The sequence below is a fragment of the Myotis daubentonii genome, chromosome 8 (genome assembly GCF_963259705.1).
Source record: "Myotis daubentonii chromosome 8, mMyoDau2.1, whole genome shotgun sequence".
Taxonomy (NCBI): Eukaryota; Metazoa; Chordata; class Mammalia; order Chiroptera; family Vespertilionidae; genus Myotis; species Myotis daubentonii.
In genome coordinates this window covers 70,812,492-70,838,331 of record NC_081847.1, presented here as the reverse complement: position 1 = coordinate 70,838,331, position 25,840 = coordinate 70,812,492, and the positions used below count along the sequence as shown (strand labels likewise).

The following is a 25,840-nucleotide window of genomic DNA, read 5'->3' as shown; positions in this document are numbered from 1 at the left end:
GCTTTGGAGCGCTCTCCTCTTTCTGAATGCTGTGCAGACATCAGAGGGGGGGCTCAGGCTGGGGAGCACCGAGCCTCCTCTCCCTCTGGCTGGGACAGCAGGCGCTGCCCCGTCTTTGAAAACGACCCCTGTACAACCAGAGCGGTGACAGCTGCAGAGAGAGAAGGCGCTCTCCTGGCTCAAAATATTCCAAATGCCGAGTAATAAACGAACACCAGAGAAATCACACTGGTTAAAACAAACAAACAGTGAGGGGCGATTCTGGGCCTCAGATGCGAGTCCATCCAGAGCCCAGCTGCCTCCTGACCAAGTCTTGGGGCTCCACCCCCACAAACCCCGGGAGCTCTGAAGGCCTCAGGGGCCTTTTCATCACCCTTTCCTACTGCAGTGTGAGAGGCTCCATGGAGGCAACTGAACTCAACCAGACTTTAAAGGATGCCCAGTGCTCAAACAGGCCTGGGGGGCGGCGGGTGAGTAGAGGTGGGGGTGGAGGCGGGGCTAAGGAATTCCAGGTGAAAGAATCACCTGGTCAGCAGCCTATAGTGGAACCAGGGATAAGGTGGGACTGGACACAGCCGGGTGTCCTCAGAGGAAAAACACCCCTTCTAATAGCATCCAGGCCCCCTCCACCAAGGCCCACATCCTCAGGAATGCTTCATAAATAAAATCAGTACCAAGGATAATAAATCCGAACATCTGAGTATAGTGGGCAGCTCCAGCTACAATCCTACAGGGGGAGGGCAAGGCAGGGGGAGGAGGAGGGCTGGCCTCCTGAGCCACAGCCCAGGTCAGCAAGGAGACCGTGGTCTCCTGGAATGTTCTTGTGTCTCCTCTCCACTCCACCCTGGGACTCTGTGAAAACTACGTGCGAGCTAAGGACAGGCCCGGGGCTTAGAACACTAACTACCCAGCTAACCTGGACTACGCCCTACACAGCAGGGACTGGGTAATGAGGGGTGGTGGACTGCTGGGTGCCTCCCAGGGGAGGTGGCAGAAATGTGCTTCTATAAAGAGGGGCCAGCCTGAGTCCTCCCCAGCATGCAAAAGGGCTTCCGTGGGCCCCGGGGAGGGCTGGGCCAGGAAGGCAGCTACCCAGGCCCTGCTGGAGAAGGAATCTCACGGTTCTTTGACTCATACCTCCTCTCTTTCTCTCCTTGAGCCAAGGTAATTGAGGCCAGGGCAGTGGGTGCTGCCCTTAGTACACATGGTTTAAAAGGACTAAAATAGGGGAGATCTGTGGCCTCTCCAGGCCCCTCGCCTGGAGGCAAAGGGACAGGCAGGGTGACTTTTGACCTCATCCAACAAGAAGGGATCCTCCTATTTGGGAGACCCTCACCTTGGCACCACCAATCCCAACCCCAGCTTTCCTTAGATTCCCTCTCCAATCCAACACCCCAAAATGCAGAGACTGTGAGCCCTCTGGGCGTGGGGTTCTGAGAAATGAAGGTCCCACAGCTCCTCCCCCAAAACCCAGATGACAAAGTTCCTTCCAGTCCCACAGTCTCCACAGCAACTTGTTTCAATCGCACAGAGCAAGGCACCCCGGGGGTCTGTGCCAGGCCCTGGGCACCTCCTCCTTTCCTTTGGTCCCTGCTGGACCCCAATTCCACTGGAAGAGAGGCGGGCAGGAGGGGACAGACAGATGGACTTGGACAGGCTGCGGCAAAGCTTCTTCCACGGGCAGGCGGAGGGAGACCGGAGCTCCTCTTTCAGCGGGGGGCTCAGGGCCCCTCGGAGCTGGCTCCGGATCCTTGCAAAGCTGCCCCATCAGCTTTGGGGCAGGTGTAGCTGCCTGAACCCGGTGCCGCAGGAAAGACACTTGCTGGTAGTTGGCACCATGGAGATGGCTGCTGGGTTCTGGACTTGGCTCCGGGGAGCGAGCTTCCGAGGACGCAAAGAGGGGAGCAGTCAGATAGTGTCTGGGGCAGGAGAGTGGTTTGCTCTGCCACCTCAGTCTTCCCTTCTTCGGATTGCAGCCACATCCACCAGGTCAAGAACCGGCCAAGTCAAAAGTGCAGCCAATCCCACTGGGAAAGGAAAGGTCTCAGGGGATAGGAGGCAAAGAAGGGTGAGGAGGGTCCAAGGGGGGTAGGTCTCCCTGTTCTGCTTCCCCACCGTGGGGGAGAACCCCGTCCTCCTCTGTTCAAGATGCCCCTGGGCCTGGGGTCCCAGGTCGGGGCTGGGTGGTCTCCAGGCCATCTCAGGGAGCCCCTCCCCGTTCCTGGCACTAAGATTGCTCACTGCAGGGCCCCACGGTGCTCTCGAGGGACAACTGGGATGCCTGCCGGAGCAGGGGGCCTGTGGCTGGGTCCACCATGGAGGAGGTGGGGAAGAGCTTGTACCAGCCCACGGCCAGGGTGGTCAAGTCCAGTTCCTCCAGCAGCACGCGGGCCACACCCATGAACTGCTTCCGCTCCATCCGTCCATAGTTGCCCCACACGATCACCTGTGGGGCAAGAGACACAATGGTTCCCATCATCCAATCCACTCACAGGTCCATAAACAGACCCTGGGGTAACCCTTATGCCCAATTCACCTCCGAGTCCTGTGGATTCAACCACCTTACAATTGCTCAACCTTAAAATCCCTCAAGTTCACCCTATTATCCTGGCGCCAGTACTTCAATCATTGTTCGCCTAGGTGACTTTCTGCCTCCAGTCTTGCCCTCTGTGTTCCATTCATGCTCTACATGAGTCCAAGTCGAGGGCTGACCCTACATCCTGAGTCCCCTCCCTGCTTCCCCCGTGGGCCCTCTGCTTCCATAGCCCCAGAACCCTCCGTGTGAAACAAAGTTTTAAAAAGTGGCTGGTACATGCATGGTATCTGGATGACCTTCTGGTTGTTTTAAATTGTATTTGAAGGATTTTTGCAGACTTTTTTGTTGTTGTTAATTCTCACCTAGAGATATTTTTTTCCATGGATTTTTTTTTTTTTTTAGAGAGAGTCTAAGGGGGGGGGGGAGGGAGAGAGAAACATCAATTGGTTGCCTCCTGCATGTGCCATGTGTCCCAACCCAGGCTGAGGATCAAACCTGCAACCTAGGTATGTGCCCTTGACCTGCCCTTGACCGGAAATCGAACCTGCGACCCTTCAGTGCTAGGGCTGATGCTCTAACACTGAGCTACACCAACCAAGGCTTTGCTAACACTTTTGACAGGGATCATGCTTAGCCATGCACACACGGGCTTCACAGTTAAGGGAGTGTCCCACGAACGAAGACTTACCTTACTATGAGTGAGAAATGTTCTCTCTCCTATCCATTCCATTGAAAAACAAAACACAAAACTGTTGAGACCAGCTGAATTGAGTTCACAATTCACTGATGGATCTCAACCCACAGGTTGAAAACTCTGTCCTAGACAGGGCCTGGGCTTCTCAGTTTAGCAAAGTCCCACTGTCTTGGCAGTTTGTAACCTTGGCCCCATCCTCATTTGCTTTGCCTGCCCAGGTGAGGAGCAAGAAATCAGGTACAAGCCACACATGCCCAAAAGACAGCACCACGAGGACAGGCACATGGCTTCTGCAGGCGTCTCACCTGGGCCCTGCCTGTACCCACAATGGGTGGCTGTTTCGTGCTCCAGGTTTCAGTCACCACTAGGATTCTCCTTATGGCCAGAGGGCCAAACACATGTCGGGATACTCAAAAGGCTCCCAGTTTATTATCGCTGTGCTTCAGGCCACGCCCTGGCTTCCAGAGGTTGATGATGATGATATAATAATGATGATTATGATGATGGGAGCCATTTGTAGAGCACTTATGATAGGCCAAACTTGCAAATACTTTTCTTACACAAAGCACACATTTCACTGCTACAGTCACTATTATTAGAAGGTACTACTAATGTCCCCATTTTGCAGATGAAGAACCTGAGGCTCAAAGAAACTTGTGCAAAGTTGCACAGCAAGTTGTGGAGCTCTGATCAACCACAGCACTCTACCTCCTCCAGGTGAGGACCTCCCCAGGGGCACCGCCCTCTCCCTCTAATAGTGTGCAGGTGCGTGTGCGCGCGTGCACGCACACACACAGACACACACACACGCACACACCCACATACACCCCTCACCTGCAGGACTTTGCCCTGGGGACTCTCAGGAAACAGCAGCACCTGGTTATACAGTGGGTCCAGTGATTTGCGAGCAACTTTAGTCTTCTTCTTGGCAATGCAGACGCCATTCTCCAGCAGGTAGGCCTTGATATAGGCCGCTGGGAACAGAGGCCAGCAGGGTAAGTTGGAGTGTGGGCCTCCAATGGTGGGCACAAGGCACAGCAGGGGGGAGGCTGCCCACCACCAATGGGGATCAGAGTGCCCCCTTGGGGCTGTGGGAGGAGACAACAGGACCAAGCCCGGTGGTAGGTGTGGGTGGTAGGGTGGTGGGGCCTATTCCACCCCCGCAGGAGGTCCCCTACCTTCCCCTGCTCACTCTGTGCTCACCTGTTTCCTTTCTGTCACTGACTCACCCTCTCCTTTCCTGGATTATACATTCATCGCTACCCATTCACTGAACAAATGTTTTCTGATCGCCCCCTGCGTGCCCTACCAGGCACCAGAGTATAATCATAAGCAGGAAAGACCTGGCTCCAGAGCCTGGTGTGAGCTCATCCTGACCAATCCTTACCTTGGTCAGTAGGGGTGCTGACAAGGTCAGCCGAGAAGGTCAGATGACAATCTCAACTGAGTCCCCAGAACCAACCCTGAGTCACCAGTTCTTGGTGAGTCACTACAGTTGAGACAAAGGAGTCCTCCACAGCGGGGCTCAATAGTCTCTCTTCTACACTCATATACCCCCCCAGACATACTCCCCGGCCTCCCCCCACCTTGCAGTGGGGAGGCACACCACACCTGGCAGTGTCTTGGAGCCTGGCTTGGCTGTCAGTCCCCGCGCCTGGATGATGTCCACTTCGAGCTGACCATTCCGCTCCTGCAAGCCAATCTCCACGTCCCCTGCAAGAGGCCTCAACAGATGAGACTGGGAAGTGGCTTCAAAGTTCAATCAGGGACTCAGACCTTCCTATCTGCTTAGGGTTAAATCCCCTTCGTCTGCTCCCAGCCCCAAATTCCTCCCACAGCACATGCCCAGGCTCCAGCAAATGCAGCCAACACAGAGGGGAAGAAGGGGTGACGCAAGCCTTCCCATGGGACCCCCCGTTAGGAACAGATCTTGGGGCACTTACCCATCGGTGTGGTGGCCAGGGTCTGGCGGCCCACAAACTGCGCTGGCCCCATGCTGCCCAGGAAGTCACTGAACTGTGCATCCGATGCCAGGCAGACTCCCCCGTAGTTAAGGCTGTAAAAAGAAAGGATGAGATAAGAACAACTGTTCCCAGGGGCCAACCAAGGACTCAGATGACTCAGGTAGTCAACTCTACAGTGTCCCTCATGCCACGGTGATTCCGTCCACATCCATCACCCGCCTCAGGCAGACACATGCCCTGCCTCTCCCTCCCTTCTATCTCCGTGGCCCTAAACTCTCCTGTACCATCTCCCTCTCTCTCCTCGCCCAGCCTTAGGTTCCACCTCCATGAAATGGGTAAGGTGATACCTGCCTCTTGGGGTGGTTGTAGGCACATGGGGAGATGATGCTTGCTGGTGCCTGGCTCTTATGGTTCAGTGACACTCAGCGTGGTCCAGGGACCAGCATCACCTGAGGGCTCACCAGAAATGGAACTGGGCCCCTCTCCACCCTCAGCTGCTGGAGCAGAACCTGCCTTTTAATACGATACCGGAAGAGTCGCTCACACCTGACAGTTCGAGATCCATGGGACCCGGGGCTGGGCCTTGGAGGGCCTGCATTCGTTGCTGCTGTAGGCCGCCCAAGGCTTATCCTGTTCCTTTGGGAACAAGATCTCGAATCTCCTTTGGGGAGCCCCCTCCCCAAGGTATTGATTCCCACGGAGTGGAGCAGACCTGGCTCCGGAGGCTGGTGTGAGCTCATCCTGACCAATCCTTCCCTTGGTCAGTGACTGGCTCAGAGACAGGTGCGTGGCCAATTCGGCCCACAAGAATCTGGTTGGGAAGCTTTCTTTGAACTGTAGGGCGTGAGAAGCTCTCTTTTCCCACCAGACGTGAACCTGAACCGGACTGGAGCCTCTGGCAGCCATCGTGCTACCACCTGGAGTCCATGAATGAAGCCATCAGACTGGTGGCTCTGCATGAGCTCCTGGGTCAAGCTCTGCCTGAAGCAAAAACTACATCATTTTTTTTTTTAGTGACACAAAGCAATAGTAATAACAACAACAATTATAATAATGTCCTTTGCTTAAGCCTATTTTCGTTGATTTTCTCTGAAAGGGGAATAATAAAATTCCCATCTCCTAGGTCATGTGAATGGCCTATCTTCGCAAAGGGCCTCAAACGACTAGCAACCTAGTCCTGGCTGCTCAGCTCTTCCTCAGCCAGGTGAGACACCCAGCATCATTCTACTAAATTCGGTTTTTACTTAAGTTATCAGCAGAGTTGCTGTAGGATAAGAATTTCACATTTTAGCCTGAATGCTTCTCATTTTCCTATATTTATATATGTACATATGTTTATATTGATTTGTAGAGAGAGGAAGGGAAAGGAATAGAGAGATAGAAACACTGATGAAACATCGATAGGCTGCCTCTTGCACGCCCCCTACTGGGGATCGAGCCCACAACCCGGGCATGTGCCCTGACTGGGAATTGAACCAGTGACCTCTTAGTTCCTCGGTCGAAGCTTAGCCAGCGAGTCACAATGGCTGGGCATCATTTTCATGATTTCCTACCACCCCTTTTCCCCATCCAGGCCGTAGCCAGGAAATAAGACAGTCAGATTCCTGGCTTTTGAGCTTCAAATCTAAGAAGAAACAGACTTAGAAGGATAGGTGCAAAACTAGGCTGCCCTGCCTCCAAATAAACAAGGACACAAAAAACCCCAGCCTGGGAGAGCAGAGGAGGTCAGGGTGGGAGGGGAAGGGCCAGAGAAGCGGGAGGATCCTGGAGGGAGGCTGGGTTCCTGAGCTGGGCTGGCGATGTGGAAGGAGGGCGGGGAGCCCCAGCCAGGTCCGGGAATCTGAAAGCAGAGAGGACTGTGGCCATCCTTCTTACGGGGTGGGGCTGAGCAAAAGGCACAAAGCTTTGCAGCAATGGCTGCCAGGTATCCTGTGAAGTGAAGCTGTGAGACCCTCCATGCCCCGGAGCGGAGCACCTGTTCCCGCTGCATCAAGAGAAGACCAGACAGAGGCGGAGTGGCATTTGAATCCAGGCAGTCGGGCTCCTGAATCTCTTAGCTCACCAATTATGCAACAGTATCACAGAGAAAGTACGGGAAATATAACTCAAACATCTGGGCATGGAAAGGAGTACCTATTATTCTTGCAAACCCGAAGACCCTTCATTAACAGCACCACAGCTAAGGCCCAGGCTCTCTCACTCCACACCTGTCTCTTTTCCACCCCAACCTCCTGGCCATCTGAGGAAGGGTCTGGGGGCTCCAAAGGCCTGGAAAACGTCAGTGCCTCTTAAATTCCAAGTCACCGAAGGGGCCCAGCCTCCCAAGCAGAGCCTGAAATTGAAAGTTTCCTCCAACATCGTCATTGTAGGCTCCTCGGTTCCTGGTGAGATTGTGAGCAGACAATGGGGAACTGGCAGCCCTGGTAATTAGCAGTAATTGTTTATAATATCTGGGCGGCTGCCTGATTGCCCATCCCAGGGTGCCTCGCCGGCTGCCAAGGAACCAAGCAGACGCCCCAGAAACTCTGAAAGGGTTTGAACAGGTTATCACATCCTCCATGGGGCTGGAGGAAGGAAGAATACAGAGGTGGCTGGTCCCTGCTGGCCAGCTGCACTGGAGACCCCACTCCACCTCGAGGTCTTCCAGGACTAGGACGGAAGGCAGTGGATGCAAAGTCAGACCTGCCCCTACACCTCCCAGCCAACTGCTGGCAGGTGCTGGTGTGTCTGCACTTGAATCTTCTTATCTGCAAACAAGACCACACCTACCTCATGGACCGTGCGCAGCCATTCCACGGGTGAGTGCCGAAAATGTCTGCTCATTGGATCCATTTGCAAAGAGCTTGTTGGATTATTGCCACATACATGCTACTGCAGAGGCTATGCCTGGTATGCAGTAGGAATTCAATAAATGTTCACTGCTACATCCTTTAGCTGGCCCCAAACTGGGAAAACACAGTAGTTAAGGCTGGACTTGGGCATAATATAGACCCTGAATTCCAGGGCTATGCACCCTCTCTGAGCTGTATAAGATGGGAATAAGTTGTAATCGCCTTGCTGAGTTGTTGGGGAGAGGCAGTGAGATAATGCAGGCAAGGTGCTTGGCCCAGCACCTGGCAAATGGAATAAAGGGTGGAGATACTGTGGCCTGCTACCCAGACTGGAAGAGCCTCATCTCCCTCTCTGGCATTTTCCTGGCATTTCTGATTCCAGATCTGCTAGGAAGTGCAACATCTGGATGCCTGAGACCAAGCCTGGGCCTGGGGTGGGGCGCATGGGGGCTGTAGCAGGTGGTCCTCCCAGAGGCACATGGCACACAGAGGCCTGAAACAGGATTGCAACCCGCTCTCTACTGGCGTTTTATCTTGTGTTAATGGTGAAATGAGATTATCTGCATTTCAAATCCTGTTAGTTTTGTTTGAGGAGCTGAAACCCATTTGTCTTTTATTATTAATCCTCGACCTCTGTTTGGCCCTGGATTTTCCATGCTCTCCATGGTTAAAGAGGTAATTGAGTTATTGGGGGTTTGAGTCTTTTCCAGATAGATCACCTGTCCCAATTGCATCCGAAATTAAAAGGCTGCACAGCCTTCCTTGGTTCGGAAAGGCTTGGGCGGTTTATGAGCTCTCTGTCCATCCATTCCCCACCTGCCTCACACATCCACTGTCCATCCACCTTCCCACAGGCTTGCTGAGCCTGTCATACAGTCAGTTCTGCCATAACACAAAATATATATTCCTAAACATTACTGTGCATGCAGAATCCTACAATAAAAATCACAGAGCTTATGGGGAAAATGGGGTCATGGCACAACACCCAAATACTATGTCAGTATCACATCCAAAAAAAGACAGGAACATAGTAAAAATGGTAGCACGGTCTTGCACATGTTGAATGGTTAAGAAATGCAGAAATACTACAATAAATAGGCTGCTTTACTTTGAAGATGCCCTGAGTTTGCTTGTGGACGTGAGTGTGAGGAGGACTGCAGCCTGGGAGTTAGTGTGAAGGGGAAGGAAGGCCGCTGAAATGGACAGAAACACCGGGTGTGGATAGGATGACACACGGGAGCTGAGGGAGCAGGTTATGTTTGAGGTGTGTGTGTGTGTTTTGTGTTTTCCTACATGGATGCAAATTTTCTGTGTTTACCTACCATTTCTTGTGGATGAAATCGTACCTGAGCAAAGGCAAAATGTGTGCTATGCTAAATTGTTCCCTAATATTTCAATCGTGTTGGAACAAATTCACATTTTCAAAACAAGCGATGTAGCAGAACTGATTACAGGCCAGGGTACACAGCTTCACACAATCCTGACTGCGGCTTCGCCAGCATTTAAGACGATTCCGAACCTGCCTGTTCCCACCCCTCCCCACCCCCTGCCTGCTATGAGAGTATGGCTCATGGGCATGAAGCCAGGGATTTTATTTATTTTAATTTATTAAAACATTGTCCCGAGCCAACCACAGGTAGTACTAGGTTAGCAACATTAACGTGTTCCATTCTCATTTAACAACTCAATGAAAGTTAGGTACACATTACCAATAACCCTTTTACAGATGGGAAAAATCAAGAAACCCAACCAAGGGCTATGGCTAGTAAGTAGTAGACCCAGGGTTTGAACCCTGGGAGTCTGGTCTAGAGTTCCTCTTTTTGTTGCTGTTGTTAATCCTCATCTGAGGATATTTTTCCATTGATTTTTAGAGGGACTGGAAGGCAGAGGGAGAGACACAGAGAGAGAAACATCGATGTGAAAGAGACACATCAATTGTCTGCCTCCTGCACATGCCCAACCAAGGTCGAGCCTGCATCCGAGGTATGTGCCCTTAACTGGAATTGAACCCAGGACCCTTCAGTCCGCAGGCTGATGCTCTACCCACTGAGCCAAACTGGCTAAGGCTAGAGTTCATCTTCTTGACCAGTCTGCTATACTGTCTCTATGTGCCCTAAGGGGACAGAGCCTTGCCCAGAGCAGAGTACAGGGATCTGCAGTCCAAACTTTGGGGTCAGGCAGGCCTGGATTTGAATCTTGACTCCCCACTCACTAGTTGTTAAGGCACACCTCTCAGAGCCTGGGTGAAGTAGGGATAAATAATGATAGGATGCCCCCTCAGTACTGTTGTAGATATTAATAAGAGAAACGCCTCAGAACAGAATCTGGCATAGTCAAAGGCTCATCAAACACTAGTGCTTATTAAGCCCTGTCTCCTAGCTCACAGCCACATCCAGACCTGGTTTGTCCTTCGGACTCGATGACTGGGGGTTCTGACAACCCACCCAGCCTCCTGGGTCTTTGGTGATTAGCAAACAGCCTTGGCAGCAGTGAGCCTCTGAGCCCGGGGCCCAGGTGGCCCTGCCATCAGCTCACACTCTCTTTTCTAGAGCTGTGGGCACAGTGACCCAGACAACCAGGGAGCTGGATGCTGATGACCCAGACACCTCAGGACAGCCAGAAGCAGAGGGAAAGAGCAGGAGGGGCGCTGGCAGCCAGCTCGGAGAGATTGGGTTTACCGAGAGGATGCTGAGGCCTCGATTCTGTGTGATGAAGGAGACCGGGAAGGAGTGGGGAAAGTAAAATGGGTACATGCTTCGGCTCATGGTACCTACCCATCGTTCAACAAAATTTGCAGCATATCATCTGTGGGCCAGGCCCCCTGGTAAGTAGGCACTGAACTCAGTGTCTAGTCCAGGGGTGGGCAAACTTTTTGACTCGAGGGCCACAATGGGTTCTTAAACTGGACCGGAGGGCCGGAACAAAAGCATGGATGGAGTGTTTGTGTGAACTAATATAAATTCAAAGTAAACATCATTACATAAAAGGGTACGGTCTTTTTTTTTTTTTTAGTTTTATTCATTTCAAACGGGCCGGATCCGGCCCGCAGGCCGTAGTTTGCCCACGGCTGGTCTAGTGGGACAGACAGACACACACGTGATAATTACTACAGGGTGGTAGGTGCTGTGATGGAGGAAGGATGAACTGGAAGCTGCTGATACAGTCAGAGGAAGGGCAGACCATGCTGTTCCACTTCCCCTGCCCACGCCCAGGGCAGACATTGCTAATCAACCTCAGCACACCTGCCAAGCCTGACTGGGCTCCAGAATCCTTCTCAACACAGCACTCCAGGGAGCCACTATCAATTAACTAGTGCTGGCACATGAGATGAAGCTTATGTGCCAGTTCTTAGCTGAGGTCTGAAGGAGGGTGAGTCAGAGGATGCAGTGGGAATAGGGATAGGAAAGGGGGTGCGAGGAGGAGGGAGCAACGAATGAAAGACCTGGAGGTGAGACTGGGAAGTGTAAGAGGTTCAGGGTGCTGGAGTGGTGGCACAAGGCTGGGGGCTGGGAGAGGCTGGCAGAGGCCAGAGGAAATAAGTGCTGAGTGACAGGCTGTGGAGCTCAGACCAAAGGAGGACTTGCAAGTGTCCAGGCAGGAGTGATAGGCTCCTCCACAGGGGAAGGGATGGGGAGAAATGGGTGCAGTCAAGAGATAATTAGAAGTGAAAGAATAGAGCCCAATTATGGGTTGGATCTGGAATGTGAGAGAAGGGGAGCCGTCTAGGAGAACCCCAGGTTTCTGGCGTGGGCAGCAGGACATGGTGCTGTGCACTCAGATAGGGGAGCAGACTGCCGACCCCCCCGCCAATATCTCCTGGCCTTCACCACGTCACACTGACTTCTAACTGCAGCACATGCGCTTGTCTGGCCCCTGAGGACGGTCTCTGGCCTCCCCTGTGCGCAGGAAGGGCAGGAGGGTGAACCAGAGCAGCGGTCAACTAGTAACAGATGAGCCTGAGCATAAATACTTCACTCCCTCGCTGCCGGGGTGACTCTCAGGCACATGCTCCTCACTGGCTCCGAGTCCCCACGAGGACTGGACTCAGGCTGCCCACAGTGGCAGCTGGCTTCCCAAGGTGCAGGTATTCCCCTGTCCTGTCTCTCGCACGCGATCCTCCACCACGGTTATCTGGAATCACTTCCGGTGACCTCCCTGCACTCGAATCCATGTCTCGGGTCACGAGGAACCCAGTCACCAGGGAGTATCTCAGGATTCAGGGGGGTCCAGGGAGATACTGTTCTCGTGGCTTGAACCCTGTCCTTTGTCTGGGGGAGATGGGCCTGCTGGTGGGGGGAGCTTGGCTGGTTACTAAACCCACATCTATTCTCCCTCCTATCTTTGACATTCAGAACCTCAATTTTCAATCAGGCAGAAAGAGGCTCAGAGAAAGAAAGCCCTTCCTAGCTTCAGGGATGAACCAGGAGCAGTCCAACATACTGAGGCCTATGGAGGGAATCGATGGAGGGACTCTAGGCCCTGGAGGGCATAATTTAGCCATCAAACCACCCTGAATCATCTATCTCCAGAAACAGATGCATCCATTAAATAAGGGAAAGAGTCTAGAGCAGTGGTTCTCAACCTTCCTAATGCAGCGACCCTTTAGTACAGTTCCTCATGTTGTGGTGACCCCCAACCATAAAATTATTTTCGTTGCTACTTCATAACTGTAATTTTGCTACTGTTACGAACCGTCATGTAAATATCTGATATGCAGGAGGTATTTTCATTGTTACAAATTGAACATAATTAAAGCATAGTGATGAATCACAAAAACAATATGTAATTATATATGTGTTTTCCGATGGTCTTGGGTGACCCCTGTGAAAGGGTCATTCGACCCCCAAAGGGTCGGGACCCACAAGTTGAGAACCGCTGGTCCAGTGTAATGGTTAAGGGCAGACTCCAAATGCCTAGATTTGAATCCCAGCATTTGAAGCCCCTTACTGGCTCTGTGACCTTGGGCAAGTTAATTAACCTCTCTTGGCCTCCATTTTCTTGTCTGTAAAATGGGGATAGTAACAGTTCCAGTGTCATCAGGTTGCTCTGAGAATGAGAGGAGTCATTGTGCACAAGCACTTAGCACAGTGTCTGCACACAGCCAGTGCTCAGTAAGTGTTAGCTCTAGGGCATCACTGTTGAGCCAGTGCTGCTCAACCTGAACCTCGAGTGCCGGGGAGCGCGATCGCACTCCACATGTCCTTCCCCAAAAGTGCCGGGAGCGCTGTCGCGCTCCTCCTGCAGTGTCACTATTAGATGCTAGTAGTTCACTCTTTATTGACAGATGGCACCTAAGTGCAGAGTACTTATGATGCCGAACGTTGGCAGTTCTAAAATCGACCACTGACATTTATCTGCCTAATTTTCATAATTTTTTTCCTAAACTGCTGTAAAATCAGCAAAAATGCCTTGGCAATTTGAGCATAGTTCCTAGGATACTGGTTGGCACTCAAAGGGTTAATGTGCACATGCACCACCTGGGGACCCTGTTAAAGGCAGACTGATTCAGAGGGTCCGGGATGGAGCCTGACATGCTACATTTCCACCCAGCTTCCAGGGGATGCCAATGCTGTGGGACTATATCCGGAACAGCGAGGGACAAAGCCACTGTAACCTGGTATAGGATAATCTGGAGCCCAAGGATCTTCACTAACAAGTAGCCCAACCCACACGCACCCCTTCCCCAGTCCCAAGACCTGGGTAGGATGCAACATTTCCCCAGTTCTCTATGCCTGTCCTTTGCAGTTCTCACCACTGCTAGTTGCTTCGTCAGAAGAAGGCAGGGTCCCCAAGGTGCACAGCCCAATTGTCTTGTACACTGTAAGTGGCTGATCCCATTTGCTGAAATAAAAATCCACATGGGAGCAGCCCTGTGCCCACCTGCAGGAACACACAAGCCTGGTGATCCAGTGGCTGGGGCAGACAGACCCAGAAGCTCCCAGGGCCACAGGCTGGGGGGCTGCTCAAGCATGTTGGCTTCCTATAAGCCTGGGCTGGGCTGGCAGGAGCCCAGGAGGAGGATGGTCACACCCCCTCCTGTTTCAGAGTCTGGAATCTGGGTCCTGCCAGTGCCCAAAATACCTCCAGAAAAAGGAGGAGGCCAACCACAGCTCAAGGTCCCCACCTGTCCCTTCACCTTCCTTTCCTCGCCCAGGTGTTAAGCAGGGTGGCAGCACCTGGCTGAGCTCAGCCCCTCTCAGGCGGGCAAGACTCTGCCTTCTACTGGACCCCACATCCTCCAACCCACCCAATCCTCCCTCAACTGGGCTCAAGACCCCCTTTTTAAAAAATATATATACATTTTTTTATTGATTTCAGAGAGGAAGGGAGAGGGAGAGAGAAACAGAAATATTAATGATGAGAATCATTGATTGGCTGCCTCCTGCACGCCCTACACTGGAGATTCAAGCCCAAAACCCAGGCATGTGCCCTGACCAGGAATCAAAACGTAACCCCCTGGTTCATAGGTCGACCCTCAACTACTGAGCCATGCCGGCCACATCTAAAATCTTTTAATAATTATAAAGCCAACATTTATCCTGTGCTAAGCACTTTATAGACACGATTCTGTTTAGGGTGGCTCAGTGTATCCATTAAGATGCATCTGACCTTGAGGAGCAAAATATCCAAATTACAGCAGCTAAGTCAACAACAAACAACCATGACTGCGAATAATAACAGCACTTGCTATGCGTCGGTCACTATTCTAAGTGCTTTCACGTTTATTCACTCACTCAGTCCTCACAACAACTTGATTACCCTCCCATGCTGCTCCCCTCGGAGAAAGCTGCGTGGCCTTCATCTCCTGTGCTATGAAATGGGAATATGGGTTTGACTTCCTGTCACTGCTCACGGCACCACACTACCCTCCCGTGACCTGGTCCTCAAACCAACAGACAAAATGTTTGCTGGCCTCCTGCTGTCTCGACAGGCCAAGGGACATCCCATGGCCACTTGGGTAAGTGGCAGAGCCAGGACTAGGACTCAAGCCTCCTGACCCCCTGAAACTCAGCAGGGACCCACTACTACCCAGATGCCCAGAATATCTTCCTCCAAGTTTTGCTGCCTTGCCAAGTTTTTCAGGTTAAAGAAAACATTTGTTCCCTTCTCCTCCTCCTCCTCTCCCTTCCGCCGGTCCTCCTCCTCTTCTCGCCCTCCGGAAAGTCTCTCTAGGGGGTGGGTGGAACGGCAGCATCTGCCAAGGCGAGGCCATTCACAGAGGCCAGAGATGCCCAGTTTAAGAGGGGCTGGAGGTGGGAAGGCTTTCAGCCAGCAGAAACCCTGAGCCGCCAGGCAGGGCCCAAAATTTCGGGGAGCCGAGGTGGAGGCTGAGCACTGTCCTATTCTTTTTATAAAAACGAACCCATTTTGTCTTCCTAACACCCCTTTAATGTTAGTATTTATCCTCATTTTACAGATGAGGAAACTGAGGCACAGAGAGATGACCTGACCAAGGTCACACGGCCAGTGAGTGGTGGAGCCAGGATTCAAATCTAGGCAGTCAGGCACCAGAGTCTGGCTGTCCGTGGTCTTCCTCAGAGCTTCCTTGCTTCATCGCCTCCCTTCTGAAGACAGGACAGTGTGGGAACCCTCAGCCAATGCCCCCTCAAAGTCTGAGACCCTCCCGCCCCATGCCAGGGAAGACCGAGAGCCAGGAGGCCTGGGGGCGCGCCGGGCTCACACTCACTTGCCCTCCGAGCCGTAGCTGTTCATGCTGTCCTCGATGGACTCATGGCTGGTCTGGCGCAGCGTCCGGCTGGGCATCTCCACCGCCAGGCCCGTCTCCGTGCTCCTCTGAATGGCCCCCTTCAGCCTCCGGCTGTCCCCTTCTTGGCAGAGAGGCAGCGGGAAATGAGGAGAGAGACACAGGGTGGGAGAGGACAGAGAGGCCAGACATCTGGTTAGCATTTCAGGGGCTGGTGGCGGCCAGCTTTGGTCCCACCCCCAACCCAACAACCTCCTCCTACCACTGGCCTCACCTGCACCCAGCCTGCAGGGGGCAGTCTGTCATTCATACCCACCCCACAATCAGTATCACATGTGTTCTCTCACCTGATGGATTCATTTACATGGACTGGCTCTCTCTCCCCTTTGAATTGGAAGTCATGTCTCCCCTGCAACCTTCTCCAAATCCTTTCTCCTCCTCTTCTGCGGCTACTATTTATTGAGCACCTACTATAGGCCATACTCTGGTCAACCCCAGCACAACGGGCAGTTTGGATGGGATATTGCTTTGTTGTCAGGGATGTCCTGTGAACTGTAAAAGTCTAACGGTAACCCTGGCCTCTACCCAGTAAATGCTAGTAGCACCCTCCAATCCAGTGCGGCAATCAAAAACATCTCCAGACATTGCAAAACATCCCCTAGGGGCAACAGTCACCCTCCATAGAGGACCACTGATTGAGGCCACTGGCTCTGAAACCAGATTGCCCAGGTTCAAATCCTGGATCTTTTTCTCATGGGCTGTGAGGCTTTGGGCAAATTCCTCAGCCTCTCTGTGCCTCATTTCCCCAGCTGTGAAATGGGAGAACAACTAGGTTTTAATGAAGACAAACAGTCCTCTGCCCTTGCTAATCCCTCCCCTTGGGCAGGAGCTCAATCCATGGCCTCCACTCCGTGATGGCACATCACCCTCTCCGAGACCTTCCCTGACCACCCCCTGGCTTTCTCTGCCCCGTGGCCATGCTGTGGCTTTCTCTGCCCCGTGGCCATGCTGTGGCTTTCTCTGCCCCGTGGCCATGCTGTGGCTTTCTCTGCCCCGTGGCCATGCTGTGGCGGCTTTCTCTGCCCCGTGGCCATGCTGTGGCTTTCTCTGCCCTGTGGCCATGCTGTGGCTTTCTCTGCCCCGTGGCCATGCTGTGGCTTTCTCTGCCCCGTGGCCATGCTGTGGCTTTCTCTGCCCCGTGGCCATGCTGTGGTGGCTTTCTCTGCCCCGTGGCCATGCTGTGGCTTTCTCTGCCCTGTGGCCATGCTGTGGCTTTCTCTGCCCCGTGGCCATGCTGTGGCTTTCTCTGCCCCGTGGCCATGCTGTGGCTTTCTCTGCCCCGTGGCCATGCTGTGGTGGCTTTCTCTGCCCCGTGGCCATGCTGTGGTGGCTTTCTCTGCCCCGTGGCCATGCTGTGGCTTTCTCTGCCCCGTGGCCATGCTGTGGCTTTCTTCCAAACACAGGGCGCATTCCTGATTTATTGGCCAGCTTTCTCCACAAAGACGGTAAGCTCCGCAAGGACACGGACCGTTGTTTTGCCCACTGCTGAAGCCCCTGGGCCGAGAACAGGCCCAGCCACTGTACGTGTTCAATTAAAACCTGCTGGAGAAGGAGGGTCTGCCTGAGCGTGGTCTCAACGCCCCCATGTGGATGCTCCTGCTTCAACACCGAGGACATGAAGCTCAGGGGTTAAGTGACACGCTCACATCTGTAGAGCCAGAAAGGGGGGAGCCAGGGTTTGACCCGGGAGGGTCTCTTCACTCCGTGCTCCACAGCCTGGTGATCGTGGAGAGCTTCCCATCGGCCACCACCCGGGGGACTGTGGCTTTGCTAGAGGCGGGGTAGATCTTTCGTGAGATCCCCCCACAGTCTGGGATGAGCTGGCATACCGCAGGGGCTTCCCCAGTGCTTGCTGACCCCCTGGGGAAAGCAGCACCACCCACACCCCACCATCCTGCGTGGAGAGGACAGGAGCGCTGGGTCTGTGCACCCAGAGACAGAGCGGGACCAGGATGCCTGCCGCTGGCCTCCCAGCCTCCCCCTCCCAGCTCAATAACGGTGCCCCTTCCTCCTGACTCTGACACGGACACAGGTACAGGTGCTCTGCGCGTGTTCTCGGAGCATGTGCCCACATCTTTGTCTCCCACATGTGCACATATACTCAGAAAAACACACAGGAACACACACGCATACACAGGAATATACGTGCAAAGACACGTTGTGTCTGAGTGTCCATGTTTGTGTTTCCATGGGCTCCACAGACCTATCATGCTGTTTCTGAGGCCGGTCACACACACAGGCGCATACCCACATACGAGGGATAGGCCATCCCACTCAAGAAAGCACACAGGGAAACTGCCGATGCATTTCTGTGTGTCACCCTGAGTGTTTCTGAACATGTTGGGGGGCATGTGTGTCCCTGTGTCCGTGTTCCCTTTGTTCCTCCATTTGTTCTCTCACTAATTTGTTTCTGCACCCCCCACACCTCAATATTTCTATTTCTCTGTGTAGAGCGGTACAGAGGCACAGAGAAAGACTCCGAAACACACACATGCTCCCTCAGAAACACTCACAGCACAGAGTCGCCGCTCCTCCACTCACGCATTCACACAAGCACAGCCCTATGTCCGGACAAACTCCAGACCCCTGTCCGGGAATTCTACCTCCCACTGAGCCCTGCTCTGGAGCCCCACCCTGACTCGCCCTCGCCGGCCAGGTTCTGACACATTTCTCCCGGGAAAGGGCTCCGTGCTCCAAAGCCTGGTGATCGCGATGAGCTTTCTGTCCAAAACATGATAACAACTCAGACCCCATAGGGGCTGAGGAGGGGGTTTGGAGAGGTGGGCTCACATCTGGGTGGCATTCTATGGCATCTAAGTATCCCACATCCAGGATCCTGTTTGGGCCCCAGAATAGGCATGAGTCACCACACCGGTGAGCCTGGCTTTGCAATCAACAGCCCAGGCAGAGTCACAGGCAAGCTGACCTTGGGCAAGTTGGGTAGCATCTACCTCATGGAGCTGCTGAGAAGGTTAATGATAGAACATTTACCACAGCGCCTGGCACATAGTAGGTGCCAAACAAACATAGCTTTAGCTGCTACAGAGAAAGACCTCCCAGAACTCCCCAAATCTGCCCAAGCCAAGTGTCTTGCATGTTCCCCCTGACATGTCACCTTGTGAGTCCCCAATCTGGGACCATAGTTGTACCAACCACACCAACAAGATCTACCATCGAAGCTATCCACTGGCCATCTCTTGCTCATGCAGGTACATTCCCCAAAGTGCCTGGACCCACGTTTTCCCACTCCCCAGCCAGTAGCCCCATCCATCCCAAAAGATGACCTGTCTCCCACTTGGCTGAAAAGATGTGTTTCCTTGACTTGCTCTTTCTCGCTTCCAAACGTCACCATCAGACCTTCCAACCTGTCCCTCGACCCTCCCTCTTCTCTGACCTCCTTGCCAAGGCGGATCTGCCATCTGTTCTCCCTATCCCTCCTCCTCCCATCCTCACCGGAAACTCCTCCCACCCCTTGTGCTCTCTGGACCTTGAATCTGCCACCTCTCCGTCTTCGGCTCTTTCCACTCCTCCTGCAAGTCTGCTCAAGGCTTCACTTCTTCCACCACCTGCTTCAACCAACACATTTCTCATAGAACAGCCTCTCCCGCCATGTCGCCAACCACACACTTCCATCTCTTACAGCGTGGCTTCCACTCGGTTCACAGGGCTTGCTGAACCAGTCTGACGACGGCTCCAACCATGCACCAGGGCCTTGTCTCAGCCCTAATACCGGAACTCAAGAAACAACCACCGAGTGCCTTTCTGTTCATGGGATGCTGACTGCACTTCTAAGTCTGGTCTCCACTGACAAGAGAGGCTTCATTATCCCAGGTTATCAGGATGCTCCACTGCCGAGGCCTGGAGTGGAGTCCTGTGGACTCTGGGTACCAACTGTGGCTGGCCACGGTGACATACAAATAAATGGAGTTCGAATGACCCATTTTGGCCACCCACTAACACTGGCTACACCCAAGACTCAAACTGTGCAGCTTGAATTTTCTCCCGCAGGGTCCTAAGTCCTCGTCTCCCAACTTGGGCAGAATGTGGTGTGTGGGTTTAAGGGAGAGGGAGGGTGTGTGGACGGCTGGACTCCTGCAGGAGGCAGCAAACACTTAGGGAACCGACTCCACTGTGTGCCAAACACCGTGCCTGAGGCTGGGGACAGAGAGCGAGAGTGGTGTGGTCCCTGCCTCCATGGAGCTCACAGTGCGGAGAGAGGCAGGCATTGAACAGATGATCACATGGATTAATCACAAGTGTGTAAGTGCTCTGAAGACAAGTACAAGATGTAATGATAACACCCATTGGGGGGCCAGAGGGAGGGGGGCTAACACTGATTACTTCATCCCTTGAGTAGTCACTTCAGATCCCTCCTTCTTTGGCCTGTGATCGTGAATTCTAGCAGGCTTCCTCCTGTCCCTGATCACTACTACCATCCTGTATTTAGGGCCTCGCCATTCTGTCTTTGGATTCTTTCTCTGCTCTAGATCCTCCCCCTTGTTGATTTCATTCCCTTCCAGCAACACCAGGACCATCTAGGACAGCCGTGGGCAAACTACGGCCCGCGGGCCGGATCCGGCCCGTTTGAAATGAATAAAACTAAAAAAAAAAAAAAAGACTGTACCCTTTTATGTAATGATGTTTACTTTGAATTTATATTAGTTCACACAAACACTCCATCCATGCTTTTGTTCCGGCCCTCCGGTCCAGTTTGAGAACCCATTGTGGCCCTCGAGTCAAAAAGTTTGCCCACCCCTGATCTAGGTGAATCCTATGCCTCAATCTGTAGTCCTCAACTCTGAGAGCAACACTTCCAACTGCATTATGGACATCACCTCCTGGATGGTGAGCAGGCTCCTTGGATGCAAGCTGGCCAAAGCCACACCCATCCTGCTCCCACTTTCTCCATCAACTCTTTCCAATGTGTGTTCCAACCTTCCCAGTCACCTAGACTCAGAACCCCCAGGACATCTCTGACATTTCCCCTCTCCCATCAGTGCCAAGGCATACAAAGTCTTTGCCCTTAATATCTCTTATATCTCCCCCTGCTTATCCCTTTTCACAACCAACCAGCTTCAATACCTCAAGTTTAAACTATTTTAACAGCCTCCTAACTGGTCTCCCTGCTTCCACCCAACAAACAAGCCATTAACAGATTAACTAACTTAAGTGACCACTGCAGACCAAGACATTCCACTCCAACTAATTCACTCTACACAAATAGTCACAAAAGTACACAAAGATGTGCAGGAAGAAGTCCCCTACAGTATCACTTACACCAACGAAATGCTGGAATTAACTGCCCACCAACAGGGGACCCGTTAACAAAAGGACACATCCCACAGGAGAATACTGAGCAACTGTGAAAAAACAATCATGTGGATCTATGTTTACAGTTAACAAAAAGATTGCCTCGACATACTAAGCTAAAAACAAAATACGATGGGGAATGGTATGTAAGACATAATACTGCCTTTCTAAAGCTACAGATTATACATATCATTGTGCATAGACACAGAAAAACCAATCTCCTGATGGTGAATAGCTGCAGGAAGAAAGGTTTTTAAAGGGGGGGTGTGAAAGGTCAGTTTTAAAAGTGCAGAAACATTAAGCGTGTAGCTCGATGAATTTTCACAAACTAAACGTCCTCATGTAACCAGCACCCAGGTGGAGAATCAGAGCTTTACTAGGATCCCCAAAGCTCACTTGTGAGTCTTCCAGTCTCTGTGTTGCTCCACAAGGGTAGCCACGATCCTGATCTCCAACACCAGATACGAGTTTTGCCTAGTTTTGAACTTTTATACACAAAGCATGGCCTTTTTTGACGGGGAGGGGAGCTTCCTCTGCTCAATACTTGTTGATTGTGCGATCCATCCCTATTGTTGGACGTAGTTGTAGATGGCTTATCACCACTGCTATGTAGTGTTCCATGGTATGAATATGCCCAATCTATTTATCTATGGTGCTGCTGATTAGCATTTGATTTTTTTTCCAGTTTGGGTCTATTAAGAATAATGTTGCTAGCCCTAGCTGGTCTGGCTCACTGGATAGAGTGTCAGCCTATGAGCTGAAGGGTCCTGGGTTCAATTCCAGTCAAGGGCATATACCTCAGTTGCAGGCTCAATCCCCAGCCCCAGTCAGGAGGCAAAGAATCAATGTATCTCTCTCACATTGATGTTTCTCTCTGTCTGTCCCCCTACCTTCCACTCTCTCTAAAAACCAATGGGAAAATATCCTCAGGTGAGGATTAACAACAATAACAAAAAGAATAATGCTCTTATATAATTACTTTAGTGCATGGTCTGGTGAACACTTGTATCCAGGTCTTAGAACTATATGTAGGAGTGGAATTGCTGGGTCAAGGGGCAGGCATTTGTTCAGCTTTAGCAGACATTGCCAAATCATTTTCCAAAGTAATTGTACTAATTTATACTCCAACCAGCACCCTGGGGGACTTTTCTTTTTTGTATGCTTCTATGTCTCTTGAAGTTTTAGAGATAATGGATTAATTCTATAATGAAAATGAAGGTAAAATACAAATCCCATATAATAAAAGCCCAGCGACCGAACAGCAGAAAGACCAGAATGACCGATCGACCAGTCGCTATGATGTGCACTGACCACCAGGGGGCAGACGCTTAATGCAGCAGCTACCCCCTGACCCCTGGTGGTCAGTGTGCTACCACAGTGGGAGTGCCGCTTGGCTGACCGGGATGAGTGGCTGCTCCGGCTGCGAACCCCAGGCTGATGGGCAGAAACCCCAGGCTGCAATCATCGCCTCCTTGCCCCAGGCTCCTCCTCCTCCTCGCTCCCTGCCGCCTCCTCCGGACCACAGCACCACCACGGGCTCGCAGAGCTGACCCCAGAGGCTGGGAAGCAGGTTTGTGGCCACCACAGGACTGAGGCCTACTGTGCTGCCTCTCAGTGCTATTGTCCCTGGGCCCAGCCCCAACCGGGTCCCCTGGAGAGGCGAGTGCTCTGGCTCCACGGAAGATGCTGGACCAGGGAGCAGCCGCTCCGAGGGCAGGTCCACAGCCGCTCGGCTGACCCAGATGAGCTGTGCTCCCACAGCAGACCGATTCCCACAGGCCACGCCCCCCCGCCAGTCACGAATCCTGTGCACCAGCCTCTAGTTTATAAATAAGTCACACCTTCAATCAGGCTATAATCCCATTTAAAGCCTTGGAATGGCTTCCCACTGCCTGCCAGGGTTCAACTTTTGCATCCAAGCATACAAGACTCTCCGTTACTGATTCCCTCCCCATCTGCTCCGGGTCCCCTTCAGCCTCCACACCCCAGCCCAGCTAGGCGCCTCATCACTCACATACCTCCTCAGTAACTTCCTCACCCTGGTTTTCTCTCCTTTACTCTCCTACTCCCTCATCTTCCCTATCAACAGTCTAACCATCCTCCAGAGCTAAGCTTTAAATAACACTTAAAATTATCAGGCACTCACCAAACTCTTGGGGCTTTTGTAAGGATTAAGTATAACAATCAGATAATGTAATAATTTAATACCATTTAATCTTCAAGATGTCCAAGGTGGGTGGTGGTCCTCAGTAAGCACTCAACAAAGGTGGCTATTATGAAATGATTAACATTTTGCCAGATGCTATGCCAAGTGTTTGACATAGGCATCATCTCATTTGGTAAGTAAGACATATACTCACAGTAAGTCATGAGATAACTATTACCTGATTTTGCAGGGTAATAAAATGCGGATCAAGAAGGTTAAGTAACTTTCCCAAGGACACACACAGCTACGAATGGCAGAGGAATTCAAGCCCAGGTCTTTCTGGTTCCAATAACCATATTTTTTACCGAATCAACTCACTTTGTTCTACCACAGACGTCAAATTCCATCTCTTTTACAAAGACTTCCATGACCAAACTCCTTGAGCCCTAAGGGGCCCTTTCATCTTCACCTCCACGGGGCTCTCTGCTCCTCCTTTAATTCAGCACGTGTGCGCTTGGGTGACCATTTGTGCACGTGTCTTCTGGGTACACACCTAGGAGTGAACTGCTGGGTCACAGGCTATGCGTTTGCAATGCTTTTTAAATGGGTTAAGCATGATGTGGTCTAAAGAGGTTAACACATTAGATTATCTTTCATCAGGAAGCAATGTTCTGAAGAAATGAGGCTCAGGCCTGGAATATTTTGGGAAGAAGGATGGTGGAAAAACAGTTAATTAACTGTCTATCTGGCTCACATTTATCTTCTCCAGATGTAATATTTGTTAAATAAATGTACAGAGGGCAGAGAGAACCCAGGACAGGAGAGAAAGGAGTGAAAAAGGCCTGGCTCTGGGTGGTGTGGTTTGGTTGGGTGGAGCATCATCCTGTACACCAAAAAGGTTGCAGGTTCAATCTCCAGTCAGGGTGCGTGCAGAAGGCAACTGATCGCTGTTTCTCTCTCACATCAATGTTTCTCTCCCTCTCTTTTCCTTCCTCTCTCTAAAATTAATTTTAAAAAGGGCCTGGAACACAGTGGACATTCAATAAATGCTGACTGTTATAATTAAACTGTTCAAAGATCAATGGCCAACTGCTCACTGATATTATCTTTCATAATTTGTCATCATTTCATTGATTCTTAGACATACATTTTTCAATATCTCTAAAATTAAGATATGAATGACAGCCGATGGCAAGTCAGAGGTAAATTCTGACATGTTTTATTTCTCTTGGTGCTACACTTGCGATTGATTGAATGCGGATTAGACACTGTTAGGTGCAATAGCCACAGAGCCAGCCAGGCACAAGGGGAGCTGTCCGTGGTGCTGACCATGAGCAGGGGGCCAAGGCTTGCCTGGGGCAAAGGTGGCAGCTCACAGGGAGGGGAGATTCCCCAAAACAACTAGGCAACCCCATCCCATGCTTGTTATTAAACCACAATTCCTTTGCACTGGCTTGCTGATGCCTCAGAGTTCACCATTCCACATGGACAGGCACTTCCACTTACTAAGCTCAACCAGAGCCTACGATAGGTATCAACTTACATTACTTCATTTAATCCTCACAACCACTACTGTCTCCATTTTCAGAGGAGAACGCTGACTCAGGGAGATCAATGAGCCTGCCCATTAAGTAGGAACACGATCTTGGTTCAGAGCAGATCAGGGTACAATTTGACCTTTAGGCTGCCTTACACTGAGGAAGGGCGGGGGCAGTGAATTCCTCAGACCATCTTCCAAGAGGATTGGAAGGGTAAAAAGGGAGAGACCATAAAGAGGCAAAAATGAAATGGGTGGGAGCAAGGGAGGCAAAGAGCCCCTGTTAAGGATTTAAGAACAGAAGATGGGGAGAATCTGAAGATTTTGAGAGGATCAACTGAGCAATGTATATGAATGTACTTTGTAACTCTGCCCCTGGAAAACAATGTACTCTTACATATCCAATAAAATACACATCTACTGAGCTCATTCCTTATGCCATGCTTTTCTTGGCTTTGGGGATTTTATTAAGACACAGTCGTTGTCTTTCAGGAGCTTACAGGTAGTGTGTGTGTGTGTGGGGGGGCGGGGGGGGATGAAACAGATAAGTCATTACCATTCATTCAACAAACTCCTTCTAAGTGCCTATTCCAGGCCTGTGCTGGGGACTCATAACAGATGAATTAAACCCAGATCTTGCTGAAACCCCCGCCCCCCTGTCTGTCAGGAGACAGACAAGTAAGGGGACAATTATGACACAAGGTGTTATGATTACAACACAGGATGGTTCAAGGGCAGAGATATACACAGTATTATAAGAGCAATAAGAAGAAATGAGCAAAGAAAGTAGAGGGAGGGTGTGGATTAGAAGTAGAGTTATTTCAATAATGAATTAAATTTTATTGCAAATATAATCATAATAAAATTTATTGTAGATGCAGGTATTACCTTCTGGAAATTTACAACCGAGAACTGTACTGATAAGTGCAAAACATGTAGAGAGGGGCAAAAATGTAGAACCAAAATATAAGCTGAGCACAAAGAGTTCTGAATGCATAGTAAAAGCATTTTGGGGAGTGGGAGGTCCTACACCTAGCAGTGATGGTCAGGGGAAAGT

At 51.5% G+C, this 25,840-nt stretch overlaps 1 protein-coding gene across 1 annotated transcript in view; it reads right to left on the bottom strand.

Annotated features, from left to right (window-relative positions):
* Nucleotides 1-1,503: 1,503 nt before the first annotated feature.
* Nucleotides 1,504-25,840, bottom strand: part of RIMS4 (regulating synaptic membrane exocytosis 4) — a 51,306-nt gene continuing 26,969 nt past the window's right edge. Inside the window, exons 2-6 of the mRNA XM_059706974.1 lie at nucleotides 15,713-15,851; nucleotides 5,174-5,286; nucleotides 4,842-4,943; nucleotides 4,065-4,204; nucleotides 1,504-2,446 (exon numbers count right to left, since the gene is read on the bottom strand). Of these exons, the coding sequence (XP_059562957.1) occupies nucleotides 2,228-2,446; nucleotides 4,065-4,204; nucleotides 4,842-4,943; nucleotides 5,174-5,286; nucleotides 15,713-15,851 (713 nt within the window). The 3' untranslated portion in view covers nucleotides 1,504-2,227. The remainder of the gene's footprint in view (nucleotides 2,447-4,064; nucleotides 4,205-4,841; nucleotides 4,944-5,173; nucleotides 5,287-15,712; nucleotides 15,852-25,840) is intronic.